Source organism: Leucopleurus acutus, assembly GCF_964270905.1.
Source record: "Leucopleurus acutus genome assembly, chromosome: 14".
NCBI lineage: Eukaryota > Metazoa > Chordata > Mammalia > Artiodactyla > Delphinidae > Leucopleurus > Leucopleurus acutus.
This window is the reverse complement of record NC_139156.1, coordinates 26,958,630-26,984,368: the sequence shown is the minus strand read 5'-3', so window position 1 is coordinate 26,984,368 and position 25,739 is coordinate 26,958,630. Positions and strand designations below refer to the sequence as shown.

The window sequence follows — 25,739 nt, the reverse complement described above, 5'->3', positions numbered from 1 at the left end:
ATGGGCTTTTATACAGCCACTCCTCCATAATAATGATTAGGTTTATTACTTAAAGTCCAGGCTTGCATTATAAGCAAAAATTAGTATATTCATAGAACCATAGAATTTCAGTGTTGGAAATGATGTCAGAAGGCCATCTAGTTATATATAGGAATCCTTTATGAAGTGTTTTTGGCAAGGGACCATCTAATCTCTGCCAGATCACTGCCATTATTGGCAAGCTGAACTTCTTGAGGCATCTTGCTTTCTTCTTCACTGTTGGTTCTGTTAGAAAATTTTCTCTCAAGGAGTCAGACTTCTTACTCACCTACCATTTGTGGTAATACAAAGTAATTGTTTTCTTTTTCATGTATTTATATGTTTGAGGATAGCTATCATGTTGCTTATATTTGCTGTGCCCAGAGTGAATATTCCTGGTTCTGTTAGTATTTCTTTGGAAAATGCTAATAATCATTCCTGTCATTTTCATAACCCTGTATTTTGATGGAGAGTGTTAATCATTCTGATTGTCCCTCCTTATGAATGCATTCCATCTTGGCAGTGTCCTTGTTACAATGTGGCATGCATAACTAGAGGCAGTGCTGCAAAAGTGTAGAATACAGTGACGCATCTTGTTTTGAACATAATTTGGGTTATATAATTTAATTACTGCAGCCTAAAATTGAGTATATTTCTTTGGTGTAGATGATGGAAAAATCTCTAGGAACTTAGCCTGAGTGTGTTTCTTCACCTTTTCTTTGAAGTCAGAAAAGCATACGTAAGTACTTTGATAAATGACATAATGTAGTGGCATATTTGAGTGGTACAGGTATTTTAAACCTAGCTCCAGTTCTTGAAGATGGTGAACATCTGCTTAGAGGTATTGTAGAGCTCCACAATGCACTAATTGAATTACTCTTTTCTGGAGTTGCTGACTGCACTAATTGAATTAGAATCAGAGTGTGTGTGTGTGTGTGTGTGTGTGTGTGTGTGTGTGTGTGTGTGTGTGTAACTGAGATAATTCCAACCTTAACAGGAGAGACTGGGGGAGATATGAATGATGGCGTGTACTGTGCTGCTATCTAATGGCAGCGCATGGAAGTACTGCCTGGTCTCCAGGGAAGACAGAATGTAGTCATCTGATCTAGCGTGACCTTAGTCTAACCCCATCCAGTTTAGTTCAAAAGGTCTCAGGATGTATTTTTGTAGTTCTAAATCTAAGAAGAAAGAATGTGATTAATTTACCTATTAAGAATTAAGATATGTTTTATTAGGCATAAAGTTTTTTACAAAGTATTAAGTCTCAAATATTCAACTGAATTAAAAACTTCTAACTTCTAATATCAGTATAATTGGTGAAAACAAATCCAAATGTACTGAGTCAATGGGTCGTGTTCTTTTTCATTTTGCCTTTCATATGACATAAATGTAAAACAGAATTACCTTTTAAAAATTCTTAGCATAACAGAAAGTAATGATATAGGGCTTGTGTTCTTAAATAACATTTCTTTCTGATTGTCAAAATACTGAAAGTCAGTCAGTCAATTTAAGGGTGTTATCAAATTTTACTACACATAATTATGCTTATATAAAATTTTTAAATTATTATAGGAAATATTTTAATTATAGCAGTCTCAGAGCAAGTTTTACAAATTTCTGCTGCTCTAGTTAATTGTTTAAAATTTAACTTTATCACAAATTTGGTCAAGTTTGCAATTCTCTGAAGTGAAATAGGTAATTCTTCCTTTTCTAAAAAAAAAAGAACCAATTAATCACAATTTAATGATTTTTGTAAAACATCATGAAAATATAATTCTGTACAACTTTAAAAGCAAATACACTGAGGACAACTCAGCAAGCATGAACTGTATTTTGATTCAGTATAACTCTAGGCATTCTAACTTATAAAATAACCCTTAACAGAAAAATACACATGTATAATCACTTGATTTATAGAGTGTGTATGTGGACCTGTAATACCACTTTAACAGTAGAAAAGTGCTACTGGATACCTTTCTTGTATAAGTTTCAATCTCTTATATATGGTCTTCATTATTAAAATAAAAAGTAAGTTTTAATGTTCCAATATTTTATAGGCTAATTTGGTTTTTATTGTAGGATTGAGCTACTTAGGTTTCTGAGCTATACAAATAGCATTGATTAATAGGACTAAAACAGGGGCTTCCCTGGTGCTGCAGTGGTTAAGAATCCACCTGCCAATGCAGGAGACACGGGTTCAAGCCCTGGTCCGGGAAGATCCCACAAGCTGTGGAGCAACTATGCCCATGCGCCACAACTACTGAGCTTGCGCTCTACAGCCTGCGAGCCACAACTACTGAGCCCGAATGCCACAACTACTGAAGCCTGCACACCTAGAGCCTTTGCTTCGCAACAAGAGAAGACACTGCAATGAGAAGCCCGCGTACCGCAACAAAGAGTAGCTCCTGCTCACTGCAACTAGAGAAAGCCCTTGTGCAGCAATGAATACCCAATGCAGCCAAAAATAAAATAGATAAAATAAATTTAAAAATTTAAAATGACTAAAATATATGATATGCACTCTTTATATCTGCTTTCAAGGGCATTTTACTGATTTAGAAAATGTATTTTAATACCATGTAGATTTAAGGCTTTACAAATAACATTGCCATTCACAACTAGCCACAACTCAGTTTAATTCATGTATAGAGTACCTTCTGTGTGCCAGGTACTGTACAAAGTACTGGGCATAAATTAAGATTCAGACCCTGTCCTCGAGGAGATTATAGTTATTTATTAGACATTTATTAAGAACTTATGTACCAGGCACTATGTAGATAATTTGAGGGACTACTGCTGTGAATAACCATTAGTTTCATGTATTTTTCCCATTCATTGAGCTAGAGGTCTGGCTTAGTAGCCGGTCTAAGGAAGCAGTATACTTATTTTCGTATCAGATATAGCTCATCTCAGCAAAAAGAGTGATCTTAAATGGTTTTCCCTTCTGCCTTTACATACCTTCTAAGGGAGCAGTGATGTTTTTGATAGCTTTACATGTAGCTTTAAAAAGAGATGGGTAACATTTATTACAGTGCCTCCTGCTGGTAAATCATAGATTTTCAACCCTGTTGTCTCCAGAATTTGTAGTGCCCACTTGTGGTTTGGTAGTTACTTCAGGGTTTCTTCTAAGGCTATGAGTGGGAAGGAGTCTACTGCATACAAGGTATAAAGTACTTCTTTAAACCATCTATTTCTAGAACTTAAATTGTCCTGGGACCAGCTCTTGATATAAAAATTCATAGAAACCTGTTTTTCACAGAGTGTGGTAACTCCTTGCCATAGTGCTGTAGTGTTAAAATTCACATTGGCCAGGTTGTTCTGTAAATTAAACACTGACAGCTGCCCTCAGGGGAACAGCCAATGTATTTATGATGATGTGCTGATTACACAAAATACACTGCAAGCAGAAAACAGCTGCAGAGAACAAACCTCTTAAAAAGAATACAATTACAAATAGCACCCTCAGTATTTCTAGTGGTGAGTGTAGAATACAGCATGCTAATGCAGGTTTCTTACTTAGTCTGCCTGAAAACAAAAAATCTGAAGGAGATAAGTTAAATTATGGTTGGTTGCACGTGTGCCCACATTAGCAATGAACAAATTTTGTTTCTGAAGAGCACAGCTATGAGTGCACAAATATAAGGTGTGGAGTAATTTTAACCCCCCCCCCTTTTCTTGTTAGTAGGCTTTATTGGTGCCTTTCTCATATATAGTAGGGCATGGCCTTGAGTCGATAAGGGTTTGGACATTTGAAGGATATTACACAATTGACCAGGAGAGTATCAAAAATTGTGTTTTAAAAAATTCAATAGGAATTCCATATGTTAGGGCTTGGATATCAACATTTTGTTTGGGACTTCCCTGGTGGCGCAGTGGTTAAGAATCTGCCTGCCAACGCAGGGGACACAGGTTCGAGCCCTGGTCCGGGAAGATCCCACATGCCGTGGAGCAACTGAGCCCGTGTGTCATAACTACTGAGCCTGTGCTCTAGAGCCCGTGAGCCACAACTACTGAACCCACGTGACACAACTACTGAAGCCCACACACCTAGAGCCTGTGCTCCACAACAGGAGAAGCCACCACAATGAGAAAACCATGCACCACAAAGAAGAGTAGCCCCGCTCACGGCAACTAGAGAAAGCCCACGTGCAGCAACAAAAGACCCAACGCAGCTAAAAGTAAATAAATTAATTAATTAAATTTTTAAAAAAGACAAAACATTTTGTTTGCAGATACACCTCTATACATTCATTGTTATAATGGCTTTGAAGACGTTTGCCCTTGGAATTAATAAAAGGAGTCACAACTCTGTATCTGTGGTAAGGTCTCTGATTTCTTAGATTCTGTTTTTCAAGAATTTGGTGTTTTAGGACACTGTAATAGCTGGGTGATAACATATTTTTAGGAGAATCATTTCTCAGGTATGTCCCCTTTCATCCCTGTATGTTCGTGGTCATGTGCAGACAGGTGAGATCAGAAAAAAATTTAGTTGTCCTTGTTTGAAATTCTCTGTTACAGTTTAGGGTCTGTATTTATAAAATATTTCAACCGCTGAGCATGCTAGCTTCTGTTTAAATCAGTGGAAAATATGTTGATCTTCCAAGACATGGATTTACTCAAGCCAGTGCTAAGGTGTAGCAGGGGGATATAGTTATTGGAAACAGTTCACTTCACCCGCCTGAAACTAAGAATCAACTCTTCAGTATATGGATCACTGGTATGTAATAATCGACTATTATTGGTCTGTCTGTTGGTCTCTTTTTAAATCAGTTTGGAACCTCCTGGAGTTATTTTCTTGCTCTGCTGACATCAATCCCATGTGGCAGAGGAGTTGTGTATAACCACTTTGGTTTAATCAATAGAATAATTGATAAACCAGATAAGATTTAAACTGATTATAGCCCCAACAGAATTCCCCAGAGGCCTTGGACTCTCTTAATTTTGACATGTGTGTTTTGTACCCTGAGGATGAAGTGCAGTTTGAATTATCTGTTTTTATTTGCTTAATGATGGGGAGGGTGTTAAAGTCAAATGTTTAATTAACCCAGCAATGGGCTGCGTTGTCACTTACACACAGCTGATTGAGATATCTCATGGAGAATAGTGAATAGGAATGATAATGTGGCACTGGGACGGAAGATTGCTTTTTCAATCTATTTGCTGGGTCACTGCTTTGAATGTCTTATTGGATGAAAGGCATTCAGCCTGGAGAAAAAATTCAGCATTTAAGTACATTTTGTTCTCTTCTCCCCCTCTAACCCCCCCTGCCCAGAAGTTAACTAAAACAGATATGTTCTAGGTTTAATAAGCCATTCATGTACTAGTAAGAGACCAGGGTAGTCAGTAGCCTCAAGCTACATAATTTCCTGTGGAACAGAAAAATTGTAGTAGCCTCCAAGGTATTCTAAATGTGAGCTCTTTTGTCCCTCACATCCCTTGTCCCTTGCCATTATTGTGGAGTTGTCTTTGGTTACTTGTCTCTTGCCTCTTTCTGCAGTGTTTGCTTGATATGCCCCTACCTCTAGGGCCACAGGCAGACCTTTTTCTCCTACAGAAGCATATTCTCCAGTACATTTTTGCCATTTCATGCAGCTGGCTTCTATTTGGTTGTATTTCTAATCAAATATTATAGTGAGATTGTCGAACTATTTAAAGAGATGAAAATGTGAAGCATATAGATTCTTGCTCCCTTTGCTACTGCTATTATAAAACAGTTGGTTCCATGTATATTTTATTTTGTTCAGAAGCAGTTTGCTTTCTGTATGAACTAAAATCTAGTCCAGGAAAGATTCTAATAGCCCACATATCAAAAATGCAATTCAGGCAACTGGAGTTTTAATGACTTGCTACCCACAAAACATTCCTTACTAGCTTTATAATCAATGTAAAATTCTTTGGAGGCATATGAGCAAAACTTAAAAAAATTTTTGTCATGACTTTCCTTTTTTGTAGTTCTATGCTTCTTCCTTTTATCCCCCAAAGATCTAAGCCAGGAATTTACTAATTTTTTTTCTTTGCTTTAGTCATTTGTATTCCAGAGAGCACAATAGGGAGAAGGATACAAGATTGATTTTTGTGTGTGTGTCCTCTTGAAAGCATAGTCTGGGGCATGACTACTTGTGTGTGTGGATTTACAAAGCAACAGAAGCATGTAGCTAGTTTTCAGGTGCATTTTGGACTTTTGCAGGTCAAGGCAGACCAGAGAAGTAGCTTATCTTGAGGGACACAAGTAATAGACGAAATATAGAGCAGCTATTTCAGGAATCATGTAGGTCATTTAATTATCCATTATGATTGAGTGGCTAATGCTCTTTTGGCAATTACATGACCTCTGTTATTCTTGAAAGCTTTCCAGGCCCCCGTGGGTCGAATGACCCACCAGTCAGTGCTTGCAGACTTTATTCCACTCAAAAGGAAAGGAGATGCTGGGCGCTACTGGCATTTAGAAATGGCTGTGCTTTCTTTACCAACCACTACCCAGAATATCCTTTGTACAGCAGTCAGTGATAGGCAGCTGGTTTTGAAGTCTACCGTTCCTTCCTTGTATGCAGAATCACGAGGTATATCGGTTTCCACAAGAGGGAATTGTGGCAAACAAACTTTAATACCAAAGTTGGCCATTATGGTATTCACAGGTTCTGTACTGCAAAGAACAAGTACTGTGGTATTAAAACTAATGTTTGATATCTCTCAAACCAATCATTCATTATCAAACTCTGAAGTTAGTGATTTTTTTCATTCCATAACTCAACAAAATAGCATTGACAATACTAATAACAGATTTTTTTAAAGAGATCATTGATTAAATCAGCCCAATCTGAATTGGTTAATCATTATTTATTCAACTAAATAAACTTAAATAATCATGCTTATATGTGGAATCTAAAAAAAATGGTGCAGATGAACTTATTTACAAAACAGAAGTAGACTCACAGATATAGAAAGCAAACTTACAGTTACCAAAGCAGAAAGGGCGTGTGATAAATTAGGAGTTTGGGATTAACAGATACATACTACTATATATAAAATAGACAAGGATCTACTGTATAGCACAGGGAACTATAATATCTTATAATAACCTATAATGGAAAATAATCTGAAAAAGAATATATATATATATGTAGCTATATCTGCATAACTTACATGTGAAACTAACACATTGTAACTCAACTACACTTCAATAAAAAAAAATCATGCTTAAATGATTATCTAATTAAAAACAGCCACTCTAAAATTGAGATGCTGATCCAAGATGGAATAATTCTGCAACATTTAGATGAATGTTTCTGACCTTTTTTCTTTAATCAATAAAGGATCATTAATATTTCTAAAGAAAATTCTTTACTCCTGCTAAATGATAGTGAAACTTTTGCTTTTTATAATTATAGTGACTTATCGAGTAATTCTGAGAAAAGAAAATAATGTGGGTTTCTTGTGATTCTTTAGATTAAGAACAGTTATGGCGTGAAAAGTAATGACATCACAATCAAACTATTTATAGGGTTTGTTGGAAATGTACAAACAAAATTCTATATACTTAGCAAAATGGAAGATTACCATATTCTCTAGTGGTCCAATAATTTAAAACCACAGGCTTAAGAGAAATAATTTTGTTAGAATAATGTACAAACATATTCTTTAAGTAGAGACCATTTGCATTGTTATAGAAAAAATAATCTATTGGAGAAAAAAATCTTTTTAAATTTGTTACTTACACATCAAAGAGCATTGTTAACAACAACAACCCTACAAGGTTGTTTGTCCCTGGGGTAGTAAAATTAGCTATCTTTCCAAATAAATTTATCAGACCACTCTTGGTAGAACTCAAAGTTGATCTGTTTTTCTTTTTTTAAAAATTTTGTTGTTTGGTACAAATGAAAAACTGACGACATGAATTGATGTTTATAACCTTTGACCCTTCAGAAATGGAAGCCTTCTCACTTAAATTTTAAATCCTTTAGGCCAGTACTACCTTGGTATCTGGCTACTTAGAGACCTGTGAGAATGTAGTCAGTGTGAATTATATTAGTTGTTTTCTGTTTAAAAACATATTTTCCCTCATTATATATAAATACATATATTTTTTATTTTTTTTTTGCGGTACGCGGGCCTCTCACCGCCGTGGCCTCTCCCGTTGTGGAGCACAGGCTCCGGACGCGCAGGCTCAGTGGCCATGGCTCACGGGCCCAGCCGCTCCGCGGCATGTGGGATCCTCCCAGACTGGGGCACGAACACGCGTCCCCTGCATCGGCAGGCAGACTCTCAACCACTGTGCCACCAGGGAAGCCCTGTATATATGTATTTTAAAATATCTGTAGTGGAGATGAGCAGAAAATGAGAAAGCAGAATTTACACTAAAAGCAAAAGTTAGAGCTTAAACTCAAGTATCCTGAATAAGGAGTATAATTTGTCTAGTTGGCACTTTAAGAGGAAAGCAAGGACCATAAAGCAAAGTGTGATGTTTGATTTCTTATCGGTAAGTTGCTATTCTTTAAGGCATACCCTTCAAGACCTGTGTTGGACTGTGTTATTCACCCTTGGAAACCAAAAATCTATATAAGTAAATGAGTGGAGATGGTATTTGTAATTTTAAAGACCTGAAAATTCATTAAGACTTCGTATAATTAGTGGAAATGTCCACAGGATAATAAGCCCACAGAAGAATAATTTCTTAATAATAATAAGGAAGAAGGAGAGTGATTAAATAAGGGATAGTGCATAATAGAAATATACACCGAAATACAAATCTTAACCTAACCCAATCCGATTTCCACAAATTTACTTATTTACTTGAGATGGTTTTATTTTCATTCCAAATGGATAGATTTGGGGATAAGTTTATCAACTGTAAAGGAGCCCTAAATTTCTTCCTCAATATTGTTGAATTGTAATAAAATGGGAGCACTAAAGCAGGGAAGATATCCAAGGTGTGATGAAAGTCATTTAGCAGAAAAAATTCAGGAACAGGAATGACAGAAATAACTATTCTGCAGAGAGAACGGATTTTGGCATACCTCCTAAGGGTTCTATAGTTCTCAACCCCATTTTGAGAAATCAAAAAGATCTACTGAAAGCAGATGTCTCTGAGTTACAAAAATAACCAGATGTCCTTATTAGTAGAAGCAAATGTTTGCCTCTTAATTCACATAGAACTATATGCATAGGATCACTGGATGAAATATTGTGTAAATATGGCAGCAAAGAAAATTGTGGCATGAAAGGGTCTGTCCTAAACATGTAAGCATAAAGGTTCTATCTTGAAAAGGAAAAAAAATTATTTTAGATTCATGTAGATTTAAAGGTAAGAGAATTAAATTAAACTATTTATACTTTTGTTCACTGTGATAAGTGAGATTGGTTTTTTTTATTATGTATGTCTTTCTATCCCAAATCCTCCTGGTGAACCTTTATTCATTTTACTGTGCTTGTTTAGCTACTCTGTGCATTTTCATTGTATTTTAAACAGTGAAAGCATACGTATGAAACACATTTTTTTCTGAATGAATGATAGTCATCTTGGTTCTGTCAAGAAAAAACAAACAACCCGCAGTAGTATATAAATGCCCTCTTTGCAAGCCTACTGGGATTTAAAAAATATTAAGCCACATTGTTATAAATAGATGTAGTTTGGTGACTGCATTGGGTTGTTAAGCAGAATAAAAGGAAAAAAAAAGGCAAGGTATGAAGTTTTTCTGTTTGTTTTTAAATCAGGCCTTAAGAGTCAAAAAAACCTTTAGAATTAAATTGGACTCTCACTTCTGATGTGGAGCATCTTAACATAATTACAAGCTCTTTTATATAGTACTTATAGTCATTGCTAAGTTAATGTTCAAACCTTTGATTAAGAAGTCACAAAGCTGAATGTGTTCAGACAGCTGTGTAATAATACCTCTCCTCTTCACAGAACAGAGCACTATTTTAGTTTTTTTTCCTGTTCCGCATATTTATTGATAGAAATCTCTCCTCCTATGCTAGCTATGTTTTTAATAGTGAAATATTAAAATGCTGTATTATGATACATTCTATAACTTGAAAGTTAACAAAAGCAGCTCTGCTCCTTCATGTCCTTGCCTTGTCACTCCCTGGTGCTGTTCGACTCTTCCATCCTTCTTATCAGAGTATCTCAGTGCTTAGTTGAGCTTGTTTATCTTAAAAGAGCAGGAGGCAGGCTTTTAGGGAGTAAGCTGCATGTTCCAGTATAACAGGAACCAATGCTGTTTGACTTGAAAAACATTTGATCTCTTACATTAACAGCCCATGTCACTGTAATAGGACTACAGCCGGGCTGTTGTTCAGTTTTCTATTATTTTAGCTTTGAAAGAACTGTTAGAGCTGCTCCAAAATCTCCGTGTTTAAAATTGTATATTGGCAGTCCCCCCAGGACTCGTAAGTAAACAAGGTGATGTGTGTGGCCAGAGGGAACATATTTTGTTAGCTTTGTTTTAAATAAGAACCTTCTCTATCTAAAGATGGTTTTTGTCTGATCCCTGATAGTGTGCTGCATGACTTTGCTTTTGTAAATTTGCACATCTTAAAACATATTTTTGTTTGTTATTAATGTGTGTGCTCAGTAACTATTCATTATGAACTTTAATATTTTTTCTCAAATAATGAAGCATTTAGTTTTCTCGTGAAGCTTAACTTCAAATATTCTGCACAATTTCCCTAAGTACAGCAGTTTGTGCAGCAGTTGTTGGAAACTGGCAAGCAAGAATCTAAGGGGAATGTTTGTTAGACTTAAGTATTATTTAGTTTTATTTTAAAATATTCAGTTATTGGTAATTTCTATGCCAGAAATAGTTTGACGTTGGAATCAGGTAGCAGTATCTAAAGAATAGAAAATAAAATTTGTAAAATCAGGTGGTTCTCTTCCTTTTTAAGAGTACCTCTTATTGTAATAGTGATAGAATGGCAGCTTATTGTAGTAGTGGTGGAATGGCAGCAATTTTACTCCTTCCTTTCTTCCTTCCTCTACCTATTTTTAGGTTTGTTTTCCTGTTCTGATTCTTTTCTGATGTAATACAGCATTACTAGGCCACCCAGCACTTTCCTTGCATTTAACCTAAAATACATACATCAGCCAACACAAGCATAATTGGTTGAAAGGCAGCCATCTATCTGGGGAGTTCTTCTAAATACTGAATGTGTCATGCACTTTGACATGACATATCTGTAATATCTGAATACAGAAAGCACTTTTTGCATTAGCTATAGGTGTTAAAGCAGTAGTGTGTTTTAAGAATGTCTGCTGTGCAAATTCTGGCTTGTGGGGTAATGACAAGTGTTTGCCTGCATAGACAATATATTTTTCCTCTTGAGGTCCCCACACACCTAGTTTCCCTCAAGCTCATCATCTCTGTCAGGTTAATCAATAGGCACCGTATGGCAGAGGGTCAGTAATCAGTGTCATCGTGCCTTTAAATCGTGTTGAAAATTTGCTTAAAGCCTGGGCCAATTAACATCGAGATGATGAATGGATGGGAAGATGGAAAGAGCCTGACGCTCAGGGGCTTTGTGAGGAGGAGATGCTCAGCTGTTGAGCAGCAGACACCAGCGAATAAAATCAGCCATTCATGTGAGCTCAGTCCACCCACTCTTAATGATAATGTCAATCTAGCAAAATATATACACATTGGAGTTGTCACAAGTTCATAAATCAAAGGAGTTTGTCAAAGGCATTCAGATTAACGAGGCAGCAGCAATAACAAGTCAAATTTGCATAGAGAATTGCTCGAATCTCAGTAAATTATGATCCTGTTTTTCATTTGATTATTTGCTAATGTCTCAAGAGGGAGAATGATTATATTAGCATGCAAAATCTACTCCAGAAGTAGAAATCTGAGGTATAGAAGACCAGCACACTATGACAATTAATCAGCTTCTGCATACTAGCATAAATGTACAAGGCCCAGAAATCAACTTCTTTTTATTATTATTTCTCCTTGCCACTGATCCAAATGGTTCAGCTTGACAGAGACTTTATATTGCTTTAACAGTGTTTTGAATTGTGCCTGCAGGCAAGACATAGTTATGCAGCTATAACCAACCTATCCATCTGCCAACCAGATTGGAATTCTCCTATCCAAGGCTTCCATTAACCCCCACTGACAGCTCCAAACAGGATTAAGAATTTGCAAGCATAAAAAATAGTTGTTCTTTGCAAATATACACAATCCCTTTGCATCTTGAGAAAGGCTGCATCTGTGTTTTGTAATTAGTGTTGGACAGTGTAGCAGAGGGAAAAACCTACTTGGCGTTTTTTGGACTTTTGTTATAAGGGAGTAAGGCAGTACTAATGGAAGTTCTGTGTTTGGTTGTCCCAGAGAGTGCTTTCCATTCTCTCCAGTTCCTAGCACTGTGCTTGAATTGGTGTTATTACTAGAAAATATCACTTCTTGAAAGGTTTAACTAGTGGATCTTGTTGAAGGTGAGCAGTATAGGGAGGCTTTGATGTGGCTGTGGTTTAATAGAATATGTCAAATGATAAAACATGCTGGAGAAGCAATGTGCATGAAAACATGCTAGAGAATATTATCTTATGAGGACACTTGAGGCCCTCCCTAAAATAAAACTGGTACTTGAATAGGATTCTTCAGTCAGCTTCTGAACTTAAATGACCTAAGTTTTCTCCATTGTACCCTAGAAGAATTAATTAAAATTTGCTTAAACACACAATGCATACACTACCCCCCTGCCACACACAGTGTTTTGTCATTTTCATTGAAGAGTTTGAATGATTTTTATTTATGTAGCTAAATCATCTTTTAACCTTGTAGAAGAATAATTGGACGTGTTTGTTTTTTTGCGGTACGCGGGCCTCTCACTGTTGTGGCCTCTCCCGTTGTGGAGCACAGGCTCTGGACGCGCAGGCTCAGCGGCCATGGCTCACGGGCCCAGCCGCTCTGCAGCATGTGGGATCTTCCCGGACCGGGGCATGAACCCGTGTCCCCTGCAACAGCAGGCGGACTCTCAACCATTGTGCCACAAGGGAAGCCCTGGTCTTGTTTTTGAAAATTATAAATCATACATATTTTGAGGATATAATTAGCTCCAAATCATGTAATAAGGTAATGGGAAAAATATTAATCCAATTAGTAATTTACAGGTCAAGCCCATGTTATGATGTTTGCAACTAGCTATGGAAATTGGTCTCAAGATTTTTCTCTTCACATGGGTTGTCATTTTACATGATGATGAACAAGTAATTCAAAATCATAATTTTAATTCACCACGATTTACCTGCTTTGCTAAAATGATACAATTTTCCTGTTACAGAGACCATTGAATTCTCCCAGTGAAGAATGTGGCATAGGTGGAAAATGTTACTTCTAGTTTTAGAGCTGGTAATTTTATTTTTAACAGATGTCTATTCAAACAGGCTCAGGCTCTGTTGCACCATCCAACCTTGAGCAAGATGCTTACTCAAAGATTATTATAAGTCATTATGAGTGGCTTGACTTTTCATCACTGTGTAAATTAGTTTAGTTTTTTATTTGATTATATAATCAACTCTTAATTATCCATGTCACCAGGAGTTGTGTGTTCGAATAGATAACTGAAAACAGTAAATAAGCCACTTACTAGGTTGTGGAGAATATTGCTCCCGCCATAAACATCTGAAAAGTTAGGAGTGCTTTGCTTATCAACAGAAGAACATTTCCTTGTTAATGAAGGGTTGGCAAACTTTATTTGTAAAGGACCAGATAATAAACATTTGAGGTTTTGTGGGCCATAGGACCTCTGTCCTGACTACTCACCTCTGCCATTGTAGTGTGAAAGCAGCCACAGACAAGATAATGAACAAGGGTGGCTAACTTTCAATAAAACATTATTTGTAGAAACTTTATTTAGAGCAGGAGCTGGCAAACTCCTCCTGTAAATTATACAGGCATTAAAGTTTTGGGATGGGGACTTCCCTGGTGGTCCAGTGGTTAGGACTCCACGCTCTCAATGCAGGGGGCACAGGTTTGATCCCTGGTCAGGGAACCAGGATCCCACGTGCCCACGTGGCATGGCCAAATAAATAAATAAATGAATAAGTAAAGTGGTGGGATGATAGGACTGTAGTTGGGCTATCACTGAAGTTTCTCTGCTATGAAAACCTTTTTTTTTTTTAATTTATTTATTTTATTTATTTTTGGCTGCTTTGGTTCTTCATTGCGGTGTGTGGGCTTCTCATTGCGGTGACTTCTCTTGTTGCAGAGCATGGGTTCTAGGCACGTGGGCTTCAGTAGTTGTGGCACGTGGGCTCAGTAGTTGTGGCTCACGGGCTCTAGAGCACAGGCTCAGTAGTTATGGCACACGGGCTTAGTTGCTCTGCAGCATGTGGGATCTTCCTGGACCAGGGCTCGAACCCTTGTCCCCTGCATTGGCAGGCAGATTCTGTGTGTATGTGTGCGGTACGCAGGCCTCTCACTGTTGTGGCCTCTCCCGTCGTGGAGCACAGGCTCCGGACGCGCAGGCTCAGTGGCCATGGCTCACGGGCCCAGCCACTCCACGGCATGTGGGATCTTCCCGGACCGGGGCACGAACCCGTGTCCCCTGCATCGGCAGGCGGACTCTCAACCACTGCGCCACCAGGGAAGCCCTGGCAGGCAGATTCTTAACCACTGCGCCACCAGGGAAGCCCCATGAAAACCATTTTTAAAGCTAGCTGGATGGTGTGGGTGTAAGGTTCCAATTATTTATTAAGCCCTTATTATCTGTATATTATGTAATGTGTTGGGAGGTAGAGGGAGCCACAAAGACTGCCCAATAAGCTTACAGTCTTATTGGGTAGTTGAGAGTAACATGCAAAACATTCATCTATTTAAGTGCCAAATTGTGTGGACCAAATAAAAATGTTAGGGCATTTCCAGTAAAATAAGGTGGAGTAGTTGTATGGTTTCTTAGAGAAGACAGTTGAAACATTTTAAGAATGGGTAGGACTCAAATCGATTAAATAATTGGTTTATAATTCTAGACTAGCATTAAGGACCCTTCTAGCATGGAAATTTCAAGACCAAATCACATGTTTATAAGACTGTGAAGAGACTTGCTTAACTAGGGCAGAAAAATGTACATTGAGGGAAGTAACTTGATATAATGTAGCAGAAATTCTGGAAGGTCTTGAAAACCAGGCCTAGAACTTCATATTTAATTTCATAGAAACAAAGAGCCACTAAAAATTTTTGAGGAAAAAAGACCACCACGGCAGTAGTGGTGATTAAGAAAGATTAATCTGGGCTTCCCTGGTGGCACAGTGGTTAAGAATCTGCCTGCCAGTGCAGGGGACACGGGTTCGAGCCCTGGTCCGGGAAGATCCCGCGTGCAGCGGAGCAACTAAGCCCGTGTGCCACACTACTACCGAGCCTGTGCTCTGGAGCCCACGAGCCACAACTACTGAGCCCACATGCCACAACTACTGAAGCCTGTGCACCTAGAGCCTGTGTTCCACAACAAGAGAAACCACTGCAATGAGAAGCCACTCGCCGCAACTAGAGACAGACTGCAGCAACGAAGACCCAACTCAGCCAAAAATAAATAAATTCATTAATTTTAAAAAATTGACTCTGAGGATTTAGGTCTGGGATAGAAAGAAAAGTTGAGAAGGCAAGAGCTAGCCTAGAATGGGTGGGAATGGTAAAGAGTGCTTTAAATTTGGATATGTTGGACTTCCCTGGTGGTCCAGTGGTTAAGTGGTCCAGTGGTCCAGGGGGTGCAGGTTTGATCCCTGGTCTGGAAAGTTCTGCATGCCGTGCGGTGCGGCCAAAAAAAAAAAAAAAACCCACAACAACAAAAAATAAATTTGAATGTGTTGATTTTGAGACAGTTTAAGTTTTTTTAAAAAAAATGTGATTCCTTTTTTTTTTATTCACCCCCAGGTTACTTCCGGAAACATTTTAGGCAAAATACATCCCTGAGATCTAATGCATGGGCTTTAGCGGTATTTCACTTTGACTTTTTCCTACCCAAATTTCTGTTACCATATCTGCATGTCTGCAGATGTTATAACTCTAATGCTTCCAGTTTGAAGTTAAATTCAAAGTTGTCAGTGAGGCTTTTATTCTGCCCTTTAAAGTTCTAACCTAGTGAATGCTGAGTTAAGAGATAAACATTCAAGTTAATATAAAAGGTAACAAGTTATATAGTATCTTTTACAGAAATATTTTCATGTAATGCTAATATTTATACACTGTTGTTAACTGCAGGACTTACAGACACATTCTGCAAATGATTTACTATAATGAAATGTTCCATCTGAGTGTTGTGAATGAGTTGTTCTGGGCAGTCAGGTTTTTCTAGTTGGCTCAGGGTTAAGAGGTAGAATATAACTTTTATTTTTATTGAAGGAATTTTTTCCCTCAAGTTATTTTTCATTTATCTAACTTCTGTTTTTCCATTTCTTAACATATTTTCTTCTAGGTTTCATCTGTTTGGTTAATTTTTATTTTGACAGATTTACAGAAAAGTTGAAAGAATAGTACAAAAATCCCCTTATACTTTTTTTTTTTGCAAAAATATTTATTTATTTGGCTGCATCGGGTCTTAGTTGTGGCATGTGGGCTCTTTGTTGACGTGTGCGGGCTTCTCTCTAGTTGTGGCGTATGGGCTCAGTAGTTGTAGCACACAGGCTCTCTAGTTGTGGCATGAGGGCTCTGGAGCGCATGGGCTTAGTTGCCCTGCAGCATGTGGGATCTTAGTTCCTTGACCAGGGATTGAACCCATGTCCCCTGCATTGGAAGGCAGATTCTTAACCACTGGACCACCAGGGAATCCCTTTATACTCTTCACACAGATTCTCCATATGTTAACATGTTACCGTGTTTGCTTTATCTCTATACATACACACATATATATACTAACATCCATTTACTTATATTTTCTGAGTTCTTTGAAAGTTAGTTACAGACATATGTCCTTTTACCTCTAAATGTTTCTGTTGTATGTTTTCTGAAACCAAGGACAGTTCTTTTAAGTAACCACAGTACAAATGATACAAATGAACTTATTTACAAAACAGAAATAGACTCACAGACATAGAAAAGAAACTTATGGTTACCAAAGCAGAAAGGTGTGGGGGGTGCTGGGGGGGATAACTTTGGAATTTGGGATTAACACTACTACTTTATATAAAATAGATAAACAGTAAGCACCTACTGTATAGCACAGGGAATTATATTGAATATCTTGTAATAACCTATAATAGAAAAGAATCTGAAAAAAGAGTAGATATAAATGTATCACTGAATTGCTTTGCTGTACACCTGAAACATTGTAAATCAACTGCTTCAATTAAAAAAAAAATGACAGTACAAATTGTCAAAATCAGGAAGTTGAATGTCTAAACAAACTTTGGTACATCCATACAGTGATACTACTTGCCAATGAAAAGGAAAGAACTGCTGATATATGCAAGAACACAATGAACAAATGAATCTCACAAATGAATGTATTATGTTAGGTGAAAAAAGACTCAAAAAATTACATACTATATGATTCATTTTATGACATTTTAGAAAAGACAAAATTATTGAGACAAATCAGTGATCACTGGGGAAAGGGGGGTTTGGGAGGTGATGGGACTGCTTTACATCTTGATTGTGGTGGTTAACACAGCTTTATGCTTTTGTCAAAACTCAGAACTATACAACAAAAAATAATAAATTTTTCCATATGTAAATTTTAAAAGCGGGGAAACAATCAGGAAATTAACATTGATACAGTGTTATTAGTTCATCCATCCATAGACTTGTTTCATATTTTCCAATAATGTCCTTTATACAAACCTTATGTCATTATACTCACTCAGTGATATCCACTTAATAATTACCCATCAAGAACAGTTAAAGGGTGGGGAGGAAAAAAATTGTGGATATAGGCTAGATAGTTATTACTCATCCTGTTAGGCTCAGCTCACTTATTTTTCACTGTATAATTCAGTGCAGAGGAGTTTACCATCAATTTTGTTTCAGCCCCTCCCCCCCAGTAACCTCAGATCACAAACTGCATTCAGTTACATCTCTTTAGTTTTCTTTAATCTGAAAGCAGTTCCTTATGACCTTGACATTTTTTAAAGTACAGACTAGTAATTTTATAGGATGCCCGTCAATTTGGGCTAGTCTGTTGTTTTCTCATGATCAGATTGAGGTTATGTGTATTGAGCAGGATGACCTCAGAAGTAATAATATCAATAATATCAATGACCTCAGTATATCATATCAAGAGGCACATAAGGTTAAGGTGGTATCTACCAGATCTCTCCACTGTGAGGCTACTGTTCTTTTCTTTTGTAATTATTAAGTATATTATGGAGAAATATTTTGAGATTATGTAACTCTCCTGTTATTTGTCACCCACTAATTTGTGTGATAAGTCTTACTTGCACCTTTTAGTTACCCTTAAATAGAACTTACTGGACATAATGTAGCTTGATGACCCAGGACAGTTGTGAACATTGCTTATTGGGATGCATCATAGTTAAAAGATACAAGGAATATCTGTGCTACTGAGCTCTCCTGGGTGATGTTGGAGATCACAGGCTTTGAGAGCCAGTTGAGGTGACTGTTCGGTATACACAGCTATTTCATCATTCCCGGCCACCCTCGACTGTAGAGCTATTACTTTCTTATTCACTGGCTTTCTGGCTCTCCTCTTCACTATTAGTAGGGTACCTTACTCCTTGCTCCTGATATCATGACTGTTTAATGTCCCTGCTCCTATTTTATGCAAGAGGGTTGAATTTTTTGTATTGATTTGTTTCTCATGGTGGATGGTCCAGTAAAAGTAAAAAATGAGTAGAAAGAAGTTGGGAAAAAAGTAAAAAATGCTGGGTTAATCTGTCAAAACAGAACTAGTTATAACAATGTTTTTCTCTTTTTCCTTTTTGTTAATGTTGAGTTACTTTAAAAAAAAAAAGAAACAACACAATATATAATATATATATCCTTTGCCCTGATGGGGTGGAGAAGGGAAAGAGGAGCTCCTCTACAGCTCTATGTTCTGCTCTCAGGTAGTAATTATCCTTTAGCTCCCTTCATCTTTTAATACCTTAGACATTCTTATAATACCCACTCAATAGTTTACTATCTAAATCAGATAAAATAGAGGGTCAGAAGGAAAAAAATTATTGATGTGGGCTAGATAGCCACTACTCATCCTCTTAGGTTCAGATCACTGTTTTTCACTATGTAATTTAGTATAGAGAGTTTGCCGTCAATTTTGTTCCATCCGAAGCACCTGTAGAGTAAAAATGTGATTTATAATGTGTTCAGTATAAAAAACTTCCACCAAAAAGTAATTAGGCTTCCAACTTTATTATAATGACATTTTCAAAAAACAATTAATTTTGAAATATAGGACCTTACATTTAATTAAACAGGTTTAGGTGATCTGAAATGGTATTTTATTTAAAGGAGGGTGTAGAACTTCATGGTCTGGGAAATAGTTACTTGCAAATTATAAGTTTAAAATTGAATACTGGCTTAATTGGATACAGTTAAAATTGAATATTGGCTTAAGTTTTTATTATATAAGACATTTAATTTTAGCATTTAAAACATTTGATCTGTACTTTTTTTTTTTTTAAGAAAAGTTAAATATACAATTGATTTTATGGGTTTAATGTTGACCTTTCCCTTCCTTTGAGTCTCTTATAATGGCGTATATTGCTAGTTTCCTTATCTGGAATGCTTTATTTTATTTTACTTTAGTTTATTTTTATTTTTAAAGTTTTTTGGCCACACCACATGGCTTCCTAATTCCCCTACCGGGGATGGAACCTGGGCCCTCAGCAGTGAAAGCATGGCGTCCCAACCACTGGACCGCCAGGGAATTCCCTGGGATGCTTTATAGTCATTAACTCAACTATATCTCTCCTTCATTTTTTTGTAGATAGTCTACGTTCCTTTTTTCCCCAAAACAGAGAGTAAAAGCAGAATTCTAAAGTTATTGAGCCTCTATCCCTTGCTTGTAACATAGCATTTTTTCTTCTTCTTTGTCCCTAAAATTGACCTTTAAAGTGATCATTACAAATGTAAAATTATCAAGTTAAACCTCATAAAAAATTTCTGCCCAAAAGGACCTTAATGTACTGGCCTGTCAAGGTGACACACAAGGCACACAGATGTTAGCCACAGAGGGCCTTTTGATACTATATGTATGCTATTTATCCTTTAATATCTTTCAAAATATAATATTTGATACAAAGCAAAAAATTCATAATACCTAAATTTAAAACACTGTTATGATCCTATATTCTAATAATGATTTCATACTTGGATGAAGTTTTTCAGATAAACTCATATGTTGGATATAATTTCTGGATCTAAAAGTAACTCCTCAGTTAGAATGTGATGAATATATGTAATGTAATGAGTAAATCAGCTGCAAATTCTAAAATGTTAACATTACACATGTAATTGTGGAAAATAGAGCCCAAATAATGTGTACTTGGATTTTCTGTATTTTATCTTGCAGAGAGTGATTTACATGGGTTACCAGATTTTTTAAAATTATTTTTTAATGTGATAAAATACACATAACATAAAATTTATCACCTTTAACATTTTAAATTGTATAGTTCAGTGGTATTAAATACATTCATAATGTTGTGCAACCATCACCCCCATCCATCTCCATAACTCTTTTCATCTCGTAAAACTGCAACACTCTACCCATTAAACAATAACTCCCCATTCCTCCCTTTTCCCAGCCCCTGGTAACCAACATTCTACTTTCTGTCTCTATGATTTTGACCACTCTAAGTGTCTTATATAAGTGGAATCATAATGCATTTATCTTTTTGTGACTGGCTTATTTCACTTAGCATAATGTCTTCAAGGTTCATCCATGTCGTGGTTTGTGTCAGAATATCCTTCCTTTTTAAGGCTGAAGATTATTCCATTGTATGTATATACCACATTTTGCCTATCCATTCATCCCTCAGTGTACACTTGGGTTGCTTACACGTTTTCGCTGTTGTGGCTAATGCTGCTATGAACACAGACATAAAAATATCTCTTTGAGGGCTTCCCTGGTGGCACAGAGGTTGAGAGTCCGCCTGCCGATGCAGGGGACGCGGGTTTGTGCCCCGGTCCGGGAAGATCCCACATGCCACGGAATGGCTAGGCCTGTGAGCCATGGCCGCTGAGCCTGCGCGTCCGGAGCCTGTGCTCCGCAACGGGAGAGGCCACAACAGTGAGAGGCCCGCGTATCGCAAAAAGAAAAAAAAATCTCTTTGAAACTCTGCTTTCAGTTTTTTTGAGTATGTACCCAGAATTGGAATTGTTGGATCATATAGTAATTCCTTTTTTAATTCTTTGAGGAATCATACTGTTTCCCATAGCTGATGTACCATTTTACATTCCCGCCAAAGGTGCACAAGGGTTACAATTTCTCAGCATCCTCATCAATGCCTGTTATTTTCTGTTTTTTGTTTTTGATAGTAGCCTACCTAATGAATGTGAAGTACCTTGTAGTTCTGCTGTTCATTTCTGAAATGATTAGTGATGTTGACCATCCTTTCATGTGCTTGGTGGTCATTTGTATATCTTCTTGGATAAATGTCTATTCAAGTCCTTTGCCCATTTTTTAATCAGGTTCTGTTTTTTTGTTGCTGAGTTTTTACAACTTCTCTCTATATTCTGGATGTTAATCCTTTATCAGTAAATGATTTGCAAACTTTTTTCCCATTTTGTGGGTTGGCTTTTACTCTGTTGATATTTAGAACTCTGAACTCGCTTGCAGTTGAATTGTTTATTTCCCTCTTTTTAAGTATTTAAAAATCTCACTGATGTTTTAGGGCCTTCTAGCTGCTATTTGAAGTGATAATGGCAAGAGTGGACTCTAATCTTAAACTACTGATAAATTTTATTGCTTTGAGCTAACTAAGCACTATGCTCTTTTTAATAAAGAAAAGAAAATCAAATCAGAGAAAAGAGGAAGAGAAATAACTAATTGTTTTTAGGATCCAGACATAAGAACTTGGACCAAACATTTAGTATGGTTTAAAACTAATTATTTAAAAGAGAAGGCAATAATCCTGGTTTAAGTTGTTATCAGCTAAGTATAGACTGGAGCTTTCTTGTGTCCAGTGCCAAAGAACAATAAACTGGACTTATAATGAACATGATCTGCTAGGCAGTGCTTAAATATAGATGAAATACTTTTCCATCTAGATCCCTACATATATTTATTTATATACATGGGCATATGTTTTCCTTTACATAAGTGTATGTCTGTATGTATATAAATCTTCAAATGAACAAATGCATAAATATACACGGAATTCTAGCTTACAGAATTAAAAATGTAATTCAGTTTACTCCCACAGAATAAGATTGAAGATAATGAGAACTGAATTAAAGCTTACTTTCTTTCACAGAATTCCTCAGAGAGAGAAGACTGTAATAATGGCGAACCCCCTAGGAAGATAATACCAGAGAAGAATTCACTTAGACAGGTATGAAATTCAGTCTTACTTAAAAAGCTACCAACAACAAAATAAAAGACAGGAAACCCTCAATTTGCCATTCGTTAAGTACTGGAGCTTAAATTAAGAGTACTCTGAAGTTGGTCTGGCTCTAGCCATCAATTTCAGTCAGTTACATTGTTTTCCCAATCATTTAAAAAATATCCTAGGTATACAAGTACAGGGCAGTCAATTGTTTATGTGTAGTGAAAACAAAATCAAAGAAAAAGTTTCTTGTTTAGGAAAAATAACCTGAAGTGCATCTTAAGCGCAGGTAGTAGAATAGTTCTCTTTAAACCTTACTTTTCTATTAAGATTTTTCATACACTAAAAAAAAATAATAATCAAAAGGGATCTACCTATGATGAAGTTAGCTCCTCTTAGTCTAAGCAATATTTGTTTGCTTTTTCTAGAAGTAAAGGCCGTTATTAATGACAACTTTAAAATAATTTTTACTCACCACGGTGCCCCCACTCCTCAAACTTTTTCTTTGAAAGTTCAATTCCATGGTGCTCTGTTTTTAAAAATTAAAATGTTCAAAAACATTTGGTCAAAATATTGGCTCTTCTCACTGCCTGTAGCAACCTCTAACATCTTCCATCCCTCACTGGCAACAAAAACAAGTTCTTACAGTATTGCCAGCAGTAGTAAAAATTATTTTACTTGCATTTATGGCATTATTCTAAGAAAAAGGAGAATAGATTAAATATTTGTTGAGCACCTACCATGAACCTGATACTTATTTTACTTCACTCTCACAATAACCCCGTAAAGTTGCTAGGTATGATTTCCATTTTATAGATGAAGAAAATGGAGGCTGAGAGAGATTCAGTGACTTGTTTATTTAGCAAGTCAGTGATTTGAAACCCAGATTTCAGTGTTGCCAAAGCATTTCTACTTCTGCCTTCTAACTCTGTAGGTTGTAGACAGTGTTAATTTAGGGGAAAAGTAGTTGAAATTGTGACACTCATTTTTTATTTACTTTTTTATTTACTATATGTTAAAACATTTTTGGATGGGCAAAATTTCTTTTATAAAAATAATTGTGTGGTAAGTAGAATTGAATCAGTTCAGGAAGCTTTGTTAAATAGCCAAAAGATCAGGGATTGATATTGTTCAGTTAGAGCTTTAACTATTTGGAGATAAACACCTGATCTATAAATCTAAATATATAGGACAAAATTGAATTAAGATAAATTTGGAGGTGGAAACACTCTGCCCCACTATACAGAAACAACTGTCAGAAAACAATGACATGACAAAAAGTTTTGGCAACTTTATTTAAGCTAACAAACGAATTTTCACTCTGCAAAGTTATCAATTAATTTTAATAGGCTGATCCAGATGGTCCATTTGGAAAATGGATAGGCTGATCTGTTGAAAATTAAACTAAATTTATCTCTCTCATACTTCAAACCGAAGCAAGAGAGAGAATCGTGCCTATTAAGTCCAGCACATACAGATGGACCAGCAGGTCACACATGGGACTAATCTGATTCATTTAAAAAATAAATGCATACATTATTGAATCATTTTATACTTGCAAGATCTGTTGTGTGCAGTATTTGCAATAATGTTGTTTTTTTCATTGCTTTTTTAGCAGGTTCTCTTTGCCCCCTCTGCTTTAATATAACAACCGTTTTGGGGTTTGTTTTGTTTGTCCTCCTAGTGCTCCAAACTGATTTTTCTAATATCTGTCATTCAGTGTTGAGATCCAAGCTCTGGAGATTAATTAGGTCATGAGGCTTTTCCCCCTCCTTTCTTTGTAAAGGGTTTTATCTCCATTCTCTTTGTGAAGAGCATGAACTCAATGTTCTTGGAAAGAGAAATGGCCTTTAGAAATGGGGAAGTAGGAGATCCTCCTGGGGCACTCGGAGTCTTTTAGCTTCTGGGTGTTTTAACAGCCCCATGAATGCAGATTTGTAAATTTATTGCAGTGCCATCTGGTTTTTTGCTCGAACCAGATTACTGTTGGCTTGTGTCTGTCTATTGTGGTGGTCACTCCCTAGGAGCTTGCCCTCTCAGTCTTAGGGATGAGTGATGAATAGCAGGGGTCAATAGAAGCGGGTCACAGGGCAGCTGTCCAGGATTGCCCTGAACTTGATTACGCCACCGCCAAGTTTTTTAATGTAGGATGTAGTATATAAGCTGTCTAAACTCCCTCTTTTCACTAATGCATATGACAATAATGAAGTGCCATTTGCTCCCCCCACCCCACCTTTAGTCAAGTTATTATAATTTATAATGATAAAAAGATGTCAAAGCTGCCTTTTACCTAGTGTTGATGTAAGTAGGATTTTTATCATGTGGGCCAGTCCCTTGAGATTCTTTTGCAGACTATTTCTAATGGGGTTTCAGGAACTCTTTCACCACTGATTTTAAAATGCTAAGTTATGTTCTAATAAATTTAGTGTTGTTTTAAACTAATTTTAGAGCTTATATATATTATTCTAAAGTATAGTTTTACCATTGTTGATAGGATATGACCACTGCCTGTTAAAACTTGGAGTTATTTAACTACTGGAGGAGCTGAAAGAAGTATTATCATTACAGTTCTTACAGACATTAAAAGGGTAAAAGGGAATATTACAAATAACTTTAAGCCAAAAATTTGGCTTCTTCCATGATAAGGACGAATTCCTTGAAAAACACAACTTATTGAAACCAAAACAAGGTGAAACAAAATTTGAATAGCCATATGTCTATTAAAAAAATTGAATTATCAAAAGGCCCATATGGTTTCCTGGTGAACTCTATCAAACGTTTAAGGAGTAAATAACACCAAAATAGAAAATAGAGAAGGAAAGAACACTCCCTGACTTGTATTATGAGGTTACCATAACCATAATTCCAAAACTTGACAAAGACCTTAGCAGAAAAAGAAACTATTGAAGGAGAAAGTCACGAGACATTACTCCCTGTGTCACCAAGTCATTTTGTATACCTGCTTTTCCATTTCATTTCCAACATCAGAAGGCAGTAGAGTTCAGGGCAGGGGAAAGAAATGCAATGTATTCTTTAAATTTTCTAAGCTTTTGAATAATCTTCTGACATCTTGGCATTAAGTGTAAACATTTATTTAAAGGACGTACAAAGTAGCTACAGTTTTCTTTTTACTTTTATTCCTAGAATGTGAAGCCAAGAAAACCATAGCAAATGTGTTCATAGCTTTTATTCATATCTGCAAACAAGGGCAAAGGCCTGGGAGGATACATGAAAGTACTCATTACTTTTTGAAAACATAACCTTACAACATGCAACTCCTTCTTTG

General features: G+C 36.6%; 1 protein-coding gene across 6 annotated transcripts in view; it reads left to right on the top strand.

Annotated features, from left to right (window-relative positions):
* BTRC (beta-transducin repeat containing E3 ubiquitin protein ligase) overlaps positions 1–25,739 on the top strand; it is a 181,567-nt gene that overhangs the window by 75,998 nt on the left and 79,830 nt on the right. For 3 of the 6 annotated variants that reach the window (XM_082854901.1, XM_082854902.1, XM_082854903.1), the window contains exons 3-4: positions 4,251–4,337; positions 22,382–22,459. The exons of 1 other annotated variant lie outside the window; for it this stretch is intronic. In XM_082854901.1, the coding sequence (XP_082711027.1) occupies positions 4,251–4,337; positions 22,382–22,459 (165 nt within the window). The remainder of the gene's footprint in view (positions 1–4,250; positions 4,338–22,381; positions 22,460–25,739) is intronic. 2 more of the 6 variants (XM_082854906.1, XM_082854904.1) reach the window with 1 other exon arrangement.